The sequence below is a fragment of the Chiloscyllium plagiosum genome, unplaced genomic scaffold, assembly GCF_037043375.1.
Source record: "Chiloscyllium plagiosum isolate Xiang-an unplaced genomic scaffold, Cpla_swu_hap1 HiC_scaffold_51, whole genome shotgun sequence".
In the NCBI taxonomy this organism is placed as follows: domain Eukaryota; kingdom Metazoa; phylum Chordata; class Chondrichthyes; order Orectolobiformes; family Hemiscylliidae; genus Chiloscyllium; species Chiloscyllium plagiosum.
Genome location: NW_028270189.1, coordinates 1,349,618 through 1,362,145, shown reverse-complemented (window position 1 = coordinate 1,362,145; position 12,528 = coordinate 1,349,618). Strand labels below are relative to the sequence as shown.

General features: G+C 50.9%; 1 protein-coding gene across 12 annotated transcripts in view; it reads left to right on the top strand.

Annotated features, from left to right (window-relative positions):
* Positions 1 to 12,528, top strand: part of huwe1 (HECT, UBA and WWE domain containing E3 ubiquitin protein ligase 1) — a 229,529-nt gene that overhangs the window by 197,503 nt on the left and 19,498 nt on the right. For 10 of the 12 annotated variants that reach the window (XM_087985269.1, XM_043680073.2, XM_087985270.1 and 7 more), the window contains 6 exons: positions 3,229 to 3,694; positions 5,241 to 5,359; positions 6,720 to 6,876; positions 8,241 to 8,373; positions 9,853 to 10,055; positions 10,658 to 10,785. In XM_087985269.1, coding sequence (XP_087841395.1) covers positions 3,229 to 3,694; positions 5,241 to 5,359; positions 6,720 to 6,876; positions 8,241 to 8,373; positions 9,853 to 10,055; positions 10,658 to 10,785 — 1,206 coding nt within the window. The remainder of the gene's footprint in view (positions 1 to 3,228; positions 3,695 to 5,240; positions 5,360 to 6,719; positions 6,877 to 8,240; positions 8,374 to 9,852; positions 10,056 to 10,657; positions 10,786 to 12,528) is intronic. The other 2 variants (XM_087985271.1, XM_087985266.1) reach the window with 1 other exon arrangement.

The following is a 12,528-nucleotide window of genomic DNA, read 5'->3' as shown; positions in this document are numbered from 1 at the left end:
ATGCGGGCAGATCAGAATATCACCAAAGAAAAGCAAGGAATGGCGAAACAAATTAACGGGGGCAAAACTGAGAAAAAGCTCGCTAGAAATATAAAGACAGATAGTAAGAGTTTCTCTAGATATTTAACAAAGCATCAGTGGAGCCCCTCAAATTTGTGGAAACAGAACCCTTGAATTTTTTTGAAGGCAGAGGTGGGCAGTTCTCGATGACCGAGCAAATAAATTGTCCTCTGGGAAAGAGTCATAGAGATGTACAGCACGGAAACAGACCCTTTGGTCCAACCCGTCCATGCCGACCAGACATCCCAACCCAATCTAGTCCCACCTGCCAGCACCCGGCCCATATCCCTCCAAACCTTTCCTATTCATATACCCATCCAGATGCCTCTCTTAACTTTGCACGTGTACTAGCCTTCATCACTTCCTCTGGCAGCTCATTCCATACACGTATCGTCCTCTGTGAGAAAAAGTTGCCCCTTAGGTCCCTTTTAAACTTTCCCCTCTCACCCTAAACCTATGCCCTCTAGTTCTGGAGTTGCCCACCCAGGGAAAAGATTTTGTCTATTCATTCTATCCATGCCCTTCATGATTTTTTTTTTTATTATTAGATTACATTACAGTGTGGAAACAGGCCCTTCGGCCCAACAAGTCCACACCGACCCGCCGAAGCGCAACCCACCCATACGCCTACATTTACCCCTTACCGAACACTACGGGCAATTTAGCATGGCCAATTCACCTGACCTGCACATCCTTGGACTGTGGGAGGAAACCGGAGCACCCGGAGGAAACCCACGCAGACACGGGGAGAACGTGCAAACTCCACACATTGGGTCGCCTGAGGCGGGAATTGAACCCGGGTCTCAGGCGCTGTGAGGCAGCAGTGCTAACCACTGTGCCACCGTGCTGTTTCTGCACCTCTAAGGTCACCCCTCAGTCTCTGACACTCCAGGGAAAACAGCCCCAGCCTTTCCCTATAGCTCAAACCCTCTAACCCTGGCAAAATCCTTGTCCATCTTTTCTGAACCCTTTCAAGTTTCACAAGATCTTTCCGATAGGAAGGAGACCAGAATTGCAAGCAGTATTCCAACAGTGGCCTAACCAATGTCCTGTACAGACATAACATGACCTCTTAACTCGTGTACTGTGATCAATAAAGCATGCCAAACGCCACCTTCACTACCTGCGACTCCACTTTCAAGGAGCTATGAACCTGCACTCCAAGGTCTCTTTGTTCAGCAACACTCCCTTAGGACCTTACTATTAAGTGTATAAGTGCTGCAAAGATTTGCTTTCCCAAAATGCAGCACCTTGCATTTATCTGAATTAAACTCCATCTGCCATTTCTTAGGAAAGGATGAAAAATAGTGGACCCAGCATGATCCTTGTGGCACTCCACTGGTCACAGGCCTCCAGTCTGAAAAACAACTCTCCACCACCACCCTCTGTCTTCTGCCTTCGAGCCAGTTCTTTCCAAATGGCTAGTTCTCCCTGTATTCCATGAGATCTAACCTTGCTCAACAGTCTCCCATAAGAAACCTTGTCGAACGCCTTACTGAAGTCCATATAGATCACATCTACCACTCTGCCCTCATCAGTCCTCTTTGTTACTTTTTCAAAAAGCTCAAGTTTGTGAGACATGATTTCCCACGTCAAAGCCATGTTGACTATCCCTAATCAGGCCTTTCCAAATACATGTACATCCTGTCCCTCCGGATTTCCTCCAACAAATTGCCCACCACCAATGTCAGGCACACTGGTCCATAGTTCCTTGGCTTGTTCTTACCACCTTTCTTAAATAATGGCACCATATCAGCCAATCTCCAGTCTCCGGCACCTCACCGGTGACTATCGATGATACAAATATCTCAGCACGGGGCCCAGCAATCACTTCTCTTGCTTCCCACAGAGTTCGAGGGTACACCTGATCAGGTCCTGGAGATTTATCCACCTTTATGCCTTTGAAGACATCAGGCACTTTCTACCCTGTAATATGGACCTTTTCCAAGATGTCACCATCTAATTCCCCACATTCTATATCTTCCATGTCCTTCTCCACAGTAAACACTGATGCAAAATACTCGTTTAGTATCTTCCCCTTTCTCCTCCGGCTTTGCTGATCTTTGAGGGGTCCTATTCGTTCCCTAGTTACCCTTTTGTCCTTAACCCTTTGGATTCTCCTTAACCGTATTTGCCAAAGCTTTCTCCATGTCCCCATTTTTGCCCTCTTGATTTCCCTCTTAGGTATACTCTTCCTGCCTTTATACTCGATCATTCGATCTCTCCTGTCTATACCTGACTTGTGCTTCCTTCTTTTTCTTAACCAAAGCCTCAATTTCTCTAGTCATCCAGCATTCCTTTCACCCTGACAGGAACATACTGTCTCTGGACTCTGGTTATCTCATTCCTGAAGGCTTCCCATTTTCCAGCCGTCCCTTTACCTGCCATTTTGCTCCTTCTGATCTACAGACCCAGAAAATAGCACTGTCTTATTGCTCGACAGAACACTACTCCAGTTTAACTTAATGCTTCTGGCTTATATTTTTAAAGTTTAATCAAGAGACAGATCCCAATAAAAACATATAATCAAGAAAGAACCCACTCTACTCACTATTGTAGACTTACAGCATGGCTATACTTAAAATTATTCACTATCCGTTACTGTGCTGTGACCTTTCCCAAACTGGTTCCTCCAAGATCAGTTGTGAATTTCACTGTTTTCCTCCGATGTCACGCTCCTATGTCCTGCGATACATGAATTCAAACAGCAAAGGCAGTAACTGTGCAGATACACTGCTGTGTCAGTTAGCAGTGTGGGTTTCCTTCTCTCTCTCTCTCCCTTACAGACCCATGTGCTCACTGCCTTACTCTGTCTCCCTTTCAAAAGTGCCATTGTTTTGACTTTTTTTTCCCCTCCAAAGTTCCAAAACAATTGCACAGCATATAACACAGTAATTGCTGTTCCTGGAATTTGAGAAAATTCCTTCCAAACACCTAAAATACCTCAAAAAGGAGCAGCTACTACAGCTACACATTTTTCCTGTCCTGTATGGAGAGGACTATCGAGAAATCAGATCACCTGTGGGTGGATGGGATAGGTTTGGAGGGGCCGAGTAGCCTATTCCTTTTCTTGAACCCTCCTCGGATTGATGACAGGAGTGGGGAACAAGTGGAAGAGTAGTTTAATCAGCTCTGTAAATCAGTAGTGACCCTGTACTTTGTTTGCAGGTCTTCCCGAGCCATTTCACGCAGCAGAGGACCAAGGAGGCAAGCACTGAAACCGATAAGGAGAAACTGAACAAGCAGTCGGCCAACAGCCCGTGCCTTGGTCAGCCGGCAGGTGGAGGGGGTGGGGGGGGAGGAGGTGGGCCCAGCCAGGGCATCTCCACAGACTTCTGGGACTTGCTGGTCAAGCTGGACAATATGAACGTCAGCCGGAAAGGCAAGACCTCGGTCAAGGCCACTCCGTTGTCCAACAACGAGGGGGAGAACAGCCAGTGCAGCCTGGAGTCATCGCCCCTAGGCCAGCTGATGAACATGCTCTCTCACCCGGTTATCCGACGTAGCTCGCTGCTGACGGAAAAGCTCCTGCGGCTCCTCTCGCTCATTTCCATCGCGCTGCCCGACAAGGCAACAGAGGTAGTGATTAACCACAGCGGCCCCACTGAAGTGACCCTGGTTGGCTCCGTCACCTGTAAGTGCTCCCAGCTGCATGGACGTGACTCTGTCTCAGTGACATGCTCCCTCTATCCCTCTGCATGCCCACACATCATGTAGGACAGGGCTAGATTCAGAATAATGTGTCCTGTGCACTGTCTCCATTAAACACTCCCAGGATAGGGACAGCATGGGGTTAGATACAGAGTAAAGCTCTCTCTACACTGCCCCCATCAAACATTCCCAGGGACAGCATGGGGTTAGATACAGGGTAAAGTTCTCTCTTCACTGTCCCCCATCAAACCCTCCCAGGGACAGGGGGTTAGATACAGAGTAAAGCTCTCTCTACACTGTCCCCCCATCAAACACTCCCAGGACAGGGACAGCATGGGGTTACTTACAGAGTAAAGCTTTCTCTACACTGTCCCCCATCAAACACTATCAGGGACAGCATGGGGTTAGATACAGAGAAAAGCTCCCTCCACACTGTCCCCCCATCAAACACTCCCAGGGCAGGGACAGCACGGGGTTAGGTACAGAGTAAAACTCTCTCTACACTGTCCCCGCATCAAACACTGTCAGGGATCGGGACAGCATGGGGTTAGATACAGAGTAAAGCTCCCTCTACACTGTCCCCCATCAAACACTATCAGGGACAGCACGGGGTTAGATACAGAGTAAAGCTCTCTCTACACTGTCCCCCCCATCAAACACTCCCAGGACAGCGACAGCACGGGGTTAGGTACAGGGTAAAGCTCTCTCTACACTGTCCCCCCATCAAATACTCCCAGGACAGGGACAGCACGGGGTTAGATACAGAGTAAAGCTCTCTCTACACTGTCCCCCCATCAAACACTCCCAGGACAGGGACAGCACAGGGTTAGATACAGAGTAAAGCTCTCTCTACACTGTCCCCCCCATCACACACTGTCAGGGATTGGGACAGCATGGGGTTAGATACAGAGTAAAGCTCTCTCTACACTGTCCCCCCATCAAACACTCCCAGGACAGGGACAGCACAGGGTTAGATACAGAGTAAAGCTCTCTCTACACTGTCCCCCCCATCACACACTGTCAGGGATTGGGACAGCATGGGGTTAGATACAGAGTAAAGCTGTCTACTCCTTGAAACTGAGAGTGAACTTCCTCTGTTCTTACAAACTGCAAGCACAGATACCACTACTCTTTTTTAAATTGGGAGTAAAGTTTCCTCAACGCTGTTCCCATCAAACGCTCCAAGGTCAGTTGAGGTTCTGACTACATTGATGTTAAATATCTGTATCATTGACCTGTTGGTGAACTTAAAACAGAGTTGTGAGCTGGGCTAACAGCTGTTCTTTACAACTCAAAAGTGCTGAATCAGAGTACAGTGTTTCATTGATATTTACAGCTGGAAGAGACTTGAGCTGCTTTTAACTTGCCCCTGACTTGTCCCATCTGTGCTCCTGATCTGGCACTCACTGCTGGCATTGGCAGCAATAGGAATGGTCAACGTTCACCACAGCACAAGTAGGGCAAGTACACTCCCGTAACTTATCTCCGTCGTTCCGTCGAATGTAACCTGCTGTCCCATTTCTCACCAGCTCCTCCAAAAACAGCCAAGTCTCCGGCTAAAGCCACACCAGAAGGAGCTGCCAGTGCCAACGAAAGCAAGATCCAGAACTCTGGTTTGACGGAGAAACAGTTGCAGCTTTCCGTGGAGGTAACGTAAGACATTGGCTGCCTTTTGGTGTGTTTCCATCCCTTGTGCGTGGAGCCTCTCCCATCTCTTCTCGCTCCATCCCACCTGGTGACACCAGCTTCCTCTTGGTCCTAACTTCAGCAAAGGACCATCACTGACGCCAAGCCTCTGGCTGTCTCTGATCCCAGAGTGGTTTGATTTTTCCTGTGTCTAGATTATCCAGTCAGGAATGGCACTCTCCAAACCACATCCCTTTTTCTTGGAGGCACGTTGGAGAATTGTATTTTCTGGATCGCTCCTTGTATGTTTATTGAAGGGTTGTTGCGATTGGGTGACTGGGGCCATTGCGGTTTTTAGCTTGGCTTTCCCATGACTGCTCCCACCCTGAGTACACATGGGGTGCCTCACAGCAGCTCTTTGAGAGAGCATCTGAGAGTTAATCCTATTGCTGTGAGTCTGGTTCCTGTGTAAGCCAGGCTGGATAAGGATGGCCTTCCCTGCATGAACACAGTAGTCTTATGGCCTCGGTGAGCAAGGCTTGCTTTTTTATTCTGGGTTGAATTTGAATCGACTGAGGGTTTATAGTCACGATTCGTCTGAGCCGTGACTTACAGCTTCATCTTAGGTATACAGGTACCTCACAGTACAGAGCAGAAAACAGAATGGACAGCACAGGGTTAAAAAGGTCAGCATGACACTCCTCCTGACTCAACAAGTAGGAAAACACAAGCACTCAACAAATCAACGCCACAATCTGTAATTGCTGAGCCACACATGGGGTTGTACTCCTCACAAGGGCTCGACCTCACCCCCACCCCCGGGCTGACCTGCTCTAGTGTCCCCCCCTCCCCGGGGTGCCTGCTCTGGTCACCCTCGCCCCCTGGGCCTCCTGCTCTCATCAGACTCACAGCAATGAGGTTGGCTATTAACTGCCCTATGGGCAATAAATGCTGGGCCCACATTCCCTGGATGAGTTAAACACTAACCAGCTACTTGGGTAGTTACAGAGCCAAGTGATACCCACAGTCTGGAGAAGAATTAATTTATTAGAAGTGTAACCACTACATTTCCCCAAATGGGGAGGTTAGGTGCTTTCAGTGACAGCTGCTCCCTCGCTGTTACTGGACTTCTGAACTGACCTTTCAAATGTTTAAATTTAATGTTGACCTGCTCTCTGCACCTCCTCTGCAGCTGTAACACTGTATTCCACACTCTGTTCTATTACCCTAACACACTTTGTATGGTATGATCTGCCAGCACTGCATGCGATACAAACCTTTTCGCTGTACCTAGGTACATGACAAGAGTGAATGACCTCCAGCGTGGGGCTGGCATTTCCTGACTCCTGTGATAACCTTCTCCGTCTCTTGTGTTGTGACAGGTGCTGACCTCCCACTCGTGTTCAGAAGAAGGCCTTGAAGATGCAGCGAACATCCTGTTGCAGCTGTCCAGGGGCGAGCCAGGAACCAGGGACACTGTCCTGAAACTGCTGCTCAGTGGAGCCCGCCAACTGGGATACACGCTCTGCCAGCAGATAGGTACCAACTCTCCTCCCTTCTCACCACTGTACTGTCTCTCTCTGTTCCCTGTGTCCGCACATCCTCGCCCCCTCGCCCCTCTCTTCCCCACTCATTCACACGAGGTGCTGCCTCCTCGATATTTCTCAGCCTGTGTGTGACTTGGTGACTCCTCCCCTCCCCTCTCCATTATAATGACCTTTCAAACCCTGTGCTCATAGTCATAGAGATGCACAGCATGGAAACCCGTCCATGTCGTCCAGATATCCCAGCCCAATCTAGTCCCAACTGCCAGCACCCGGCCCATATCCCTCCAAACCCTTCCTATTCATATACCCATCTAAATGCCTTTTAAATGTTGCAATTGTACCAGCCTCCCCCACTTCCTCTGGCAGCTTATTCCATACACGCACCACCCTCTGTGTGAAAAGGTTGCCCCTTAGGTCTCTTTTATATCTTTCCCCTCTCACCCTAAACCTATGCCCTCTAATTCTGGACTCTCCCACCCCAGGGAAAAGACTTTGTCTATTTACCCTATCCATGCCCCTCATGATCTTGTAAATCTCTATAAGGTCACCCCTCAGCCTCCGACAGTCTAGGGAAAATAGCCCCAGCCTGTTCAACCTCTCCCTACAGCTCAAATCCTCCAACCCTGGCAACATCCTTGTAAATTTTTTCTGAACCCTTTCCGTTAGGAAGGAGGCCATTCGTCCTTTGCACCTCCTTGCAAGTTCATGTCCTTGTTCATCATTTACCACTTGTGTGTGGACTCTGGATCTGTTGAAAAGTTGTTGTTTCCCTTGTGGTTGAATTCCCCTGCGTTCTATTACTACCTTGACAAAACCCTGTCTACAGTGGACAACTCTGTGATGGTTGTAGTAGCCATTAAACGATCTGAGTGCAGGAGACCACTCAGCCAGTGATAAATCACCGGTGATCCGCTAGTTGAGTTTCAGGCTTCCCGGTGGACACATTAAAATGAAAAACCGAAAGAGCTGCGGGCGCTGGGAGTCAGAAACCAAAACAGAAATTGTTGGGATAAGCTCAGCAGGTCTGGTAGCATCTGTGAAGAGAAATTGATGGTAGCTCTGATTTCTCTCCTCAGACTCTGCTGGGCTTTCCCAGCAGTTTCAGTTTCACAGTGAAGATCCTGCCCGAGTGTCTGCATTTCCGCATCTCCCTTGGATTTTTTTTTGCAGAATTGAGCAGTGAAAGACCCGCTCAGTCTATCCCATTTCCTGTAAATTTCTCCCTCTACTCGCGTGTCCCCACCTCTCTCACTTTTTCCGGCCCCCTCCTGGCATTTTGAGTTGCTTCTGCTGCCGCCCTTCCAGACCATTGAGCCTGTGTTCTCTTTCCCCACCCCCCCCGGGGGGGTCTGTCAGGTACCTTACTGGCCGAGCTGCGGGAGTATAACCTGGAGCAGCAGCGGAGAGCGCACTCAGAGGGCCCATCTCCCGATGGGACACCAGACGACCACCCGCACCTGACCAAGCTGAAAGGGAAGATGCAGAGCCGGTAAGAACAGTCGCCGCGGGAGCAGGAAGCAGCTTTCTCTTTCTTGGCTGCACGGGGCCTGCAGTGGGCAGGAAGCCCATGCTGTTTGCAAGCCCCCGACCCCGGCTAACAGTGGCCTGTCTGTCTGCAGAGCGTACCTGCTATTTTGTTCTTAAAACAACGGCTAAAATAGGAGGGGCAGTTTAAGTTACAGTAGTCAGCCTTGTTGAAATCCGCGCTGTCAATCCATTTTTGTGGTCAGGCAGCACAGAGGCTCAGTGGTTTGCACTGCTGCCTCACTGAACCAGGGACCCGGGTTCAATTCCAGCCTCGGGCAGCCGTCTGTATGGAGTTTGCACATTCTCCAATTTAGTACAGCCAATCCACTCTAACCTGCACATCCCTGGGCACTATGGGGACAATTTAGCACGGCCAATCCACCCTAACCTGCACATCCCTGGGCACTACGGGATAATTGAGCACGGCCAATCCCACCCTAACCTGCACATCCCTGGGCACTACGGGACAATTTAGCACGGCCAATCCACCCTAACCTGCACATCCCTGGGCACTACGGGATAATTGAGCACGGCCAATCCACCCTGCTAAATTGTTTCCATAGTGCCCAGGGATGTGCATGTTAGGGTGGATTGGCCGCGCTAAATTGTCCCGTAGTGCCCAGGGGTGTGCAGGTTAGGTTGGATTGGCCGTGCTAAATTGTCCCGTAGTGCCCAGGGATGTGCAGGTTAGGGTGGATTGGCCGTGCTAAATTGTCCCCGTAGTGCCCAGGGATGTGCAGGTTAGGGTGGATTGGCCGTGCTAAATTGTCCCCGTAGTGCCCAGGGATGTGCAGGTTAGGGTGGATTGGCCGTGCTAAATTGTCCCCGTAGTGTCCAGGGATGTGCAGGTTAGGGTGGATTGGCCGTGCTAAATTGTCCCGTAGTGCCCAGGGATGTGCAGGTTAGGGTGGATTGGCCGTGCTAAATTGTTCCGTAGTGTCCAGGGATGTGCAGGTTAGGGTGGATTGGCCATGCTAAATTGTTCCGTAGTGTCCAGGGATGTGCAGGTTAGGGTGGATTGGCCGTGCTAAATTGTCCGGTTGTGCCCAGGGGTGTGCAGGCTAAGTGGATGCGGACTGGGAAATACAGAGTTCCAGTGATAGTGTCGGTGAGTGGGTCTGGGTGGGATGCTCTTTGGAGGGTCAGTGTGGACTTGATGGTCTGAATGGCCTGTTTCCGGGCCGTGTCGGGATTCTGTGATTCTCTGAGGGATGAATGTTGGCTGTGACGATGGATCTGTTGCCATGAATTAGGGTGATGATTGAGATGGTGTGTCGTGTTTGGTGTCTTCACTGACCCGTTCCCGCCCGATACTTCGAAGATTGTGGGTTCGTGTCCAGGGACAGTGTGGGCTGCGAGCCTTTTCTGCTCTGTACTTGAGTGGAGCGTGCACAGAGGGCTTTTGGAAATGTCGGCTGAAGTTTTCTCTCGTCCCCTCCAGGTTCGACACCGCGGAGAACGTGGTCATCGTGGCGTCTCACAAGCGCCCGCTCGGTGGCCGGGAGCTCCAGTTGCCTTCCATGTCAATGTTGACGTCCAAGACCTCCACGCAGAAGTTCTTCCTCCGCATCCTGCAGGTCATCATCCAGCTTCGGGACGCCACCCGGCGCGCAAACAAGAAAGCCAAGGAGACGGGACGGCTAGGTACGAGTGAATACAGTGGTGGGGTAGGGAGGCACCGCGGTCTGGCACAAACATCAACCGCCCCCCCCACCCCCCCCCCCCCCCGCCCCCCCCGCGGAGTCTGTGATTGTGTCTGTGTATCTGAGTCACCCGCTGGACATGGCCACGCACTCCTCCCTCAGAACCCGGGACCCCCAGTGGTGTCCTTGGACCTTCTGGAGAACGCGGCTTGCTTAAGAGTGCCACCCTCTGCCCAGTGAGTTTTGGATTCCTGTGCACAGTCTTCGAGATGTGCTGTCAGATTTAATTCTCCTTGTTTTTTTTTCCCCTCATTTTTCTCATCGCTCCCGATCAGAGCGGTGGCGGTGTTTAGTCACGTTGTAACTCGCTGCAGCGCTTTGCAGTGGAATAGTCAGGGGTGATGACCCACCCGTGGCATTGCTCCTGATCAGAGTGGTGACGGGGTTCAATCATGTCGTAACTTGCTCTAGTGCTTTGCAGTGAAATGGCTGGGTGCGCTGTTTCTTTGGGGCAGAGGCGCCATGGGTGTGGAGAAATGAAATTGACCTGTCTCTTTCCCCCCTCTCTCCGTCCGTCTGTCTGTCTGTCTCCTTGTTTCTCAGGAAACTCGACAATGGGTTCGGCAAGCAGCATCCAGGCAGCTGTGCGGCAGCTGGAGGCTGAGGCTGACGCCATCATACAAATGGTACGTGAGGGCCAACAAGCCAGAAGACAGCAGCAAACAGCCATGGTTAGCATGATGCCTGCGCCGCTTGCAGGGCACTTGTGGTTTTAGTTTCTTAGTTTTAACGTTTTCTGTTCCGTTTCTGTCCCGTCGGGCATGCCGTTTTGTTTTGTTTCTGAACAGAGCGCCGCGATTCGAGGTTTTCGTTTGTGTTTGCGTTGTGTTCCTCCCATTGCGATCGCTAACCTCGCTTAAGCCCTTCCCTTGACCGGAGTTTGCTGTCTGTATCCTTCAATGCTGCAGAGGGGGCCTGTTTCACTCCTTTCCCCCCACCCACCCCCCCCCCACCCCCGCCTTCTCCAGTTCTCTGCTAATTGAGAAACATGTCTGTAGGCACGCCTTTGGCCTAATAGGGTTTGTGTTGCAATCTGAGAGCACTGACTGTGCAACACAATATATTCCAGTATCCGATATGGAGGGGGGGGGGAGATGGACATGTGGGAGTGTGCAGAAAGCAGCTGACGTCCTTAGTGGTACATGGGTGGTACGTGTGGTCATCTCTGCACCGTGCTCTGCTGTTCCCACCAGCTCACGCTTAAACACCCCCCCCCCCCCCCCCCCCCACCGGGTGGGTTGGGGAGGCCACTGTGCTTGCTTGGTTGGCAGCACATGGTCTCAGGATAGGAAATCCAGTGTCACCTCCTTCTGTGCTTCCCCCCCGCCCCCACACACACACACACCCCGCTGCTGTGTGGTACTTGGCTTTCTGTTTGTTGCTCTGCGGAAGCCACTTCTCATTTTGCTTTCCCGACATGGGCGGTCGCTTGTACCTGTGGTTGGGTTTGCAGAGTTCCTGATGACTTGTTGAACCATCCTTGGAGTCTTTGCCTTTAACCACTGTGAGCAGCTCTTCCTTTGGGGCCTGAGTGTGGACTGACTGGGTTTAGCATTCAGACTGTGCGGGGGTTATAGTTATTTCAGGAGAGCAATGCTGCCGGGTTAGTGGAGGGCCACTACTAGTGGCTAATAACCCGAACAACAGAAACGTTACGTACCAGTTCCCTGGTAAGCTTTGAAAAGCGTGAGAGCTTGCACCTTTTTCTTTAGGAACTTGTCTCTTAACTCCCGCTTTCATGGGTACTGGGTGTCAATGGCTGGAGGAGACAGTGAGGACTGCAGATGCTGGAGATCAGAACTGAAAATGTGTTGCTGGAAAAGCGCAGCAGGTCAGGCAGCATCCAAGGAGCAGGAGAATCGACGTTTCGGGCATTAGCCCTTCTTCAGGAATACTTGGATGCTGCCTGACCTGCTGAGCTTTTCTAGCAACACATTTTCAGCTCTGTCACTGGCTGGGCCAGCATTCGTTGCCCCTGGAGAAGGTAGTGGTGAGCTGTTACCTTGACCCTCAGTCCTGAGAGCAATAACGTTGATAAACCGAGGCCTGGTCTGCCTCCAGCCAGGTGAACGTAAGATGAGATGGGCTGGAATAGAGCTGACTGTTCCACTGGATAATATTTACCTCCCCTCCAACATGGTAATGAATAGCTGATCTGGCCCAGTACAGATCATGTGAGTTTGCGTCCTCTCCGTCAGTGATTGAGCTTTGAAAGCACTTCATTGAGTTTCTGACTTAGACAGAAATGTGAGCCCCTGACTGTGAGGGACCTGGGCGCGTTACTCTTTAACCTGGTGGGTTCTGCACCACAGCTTTACGCTGTTCCTGGGCCAACGGAAGCTGTAAAAGGTGTCTCGGCGGAGTTGTGTTTGCCTGTCAGTACTACAGGTAGGGGACTGATGGTCCAGAGGGGG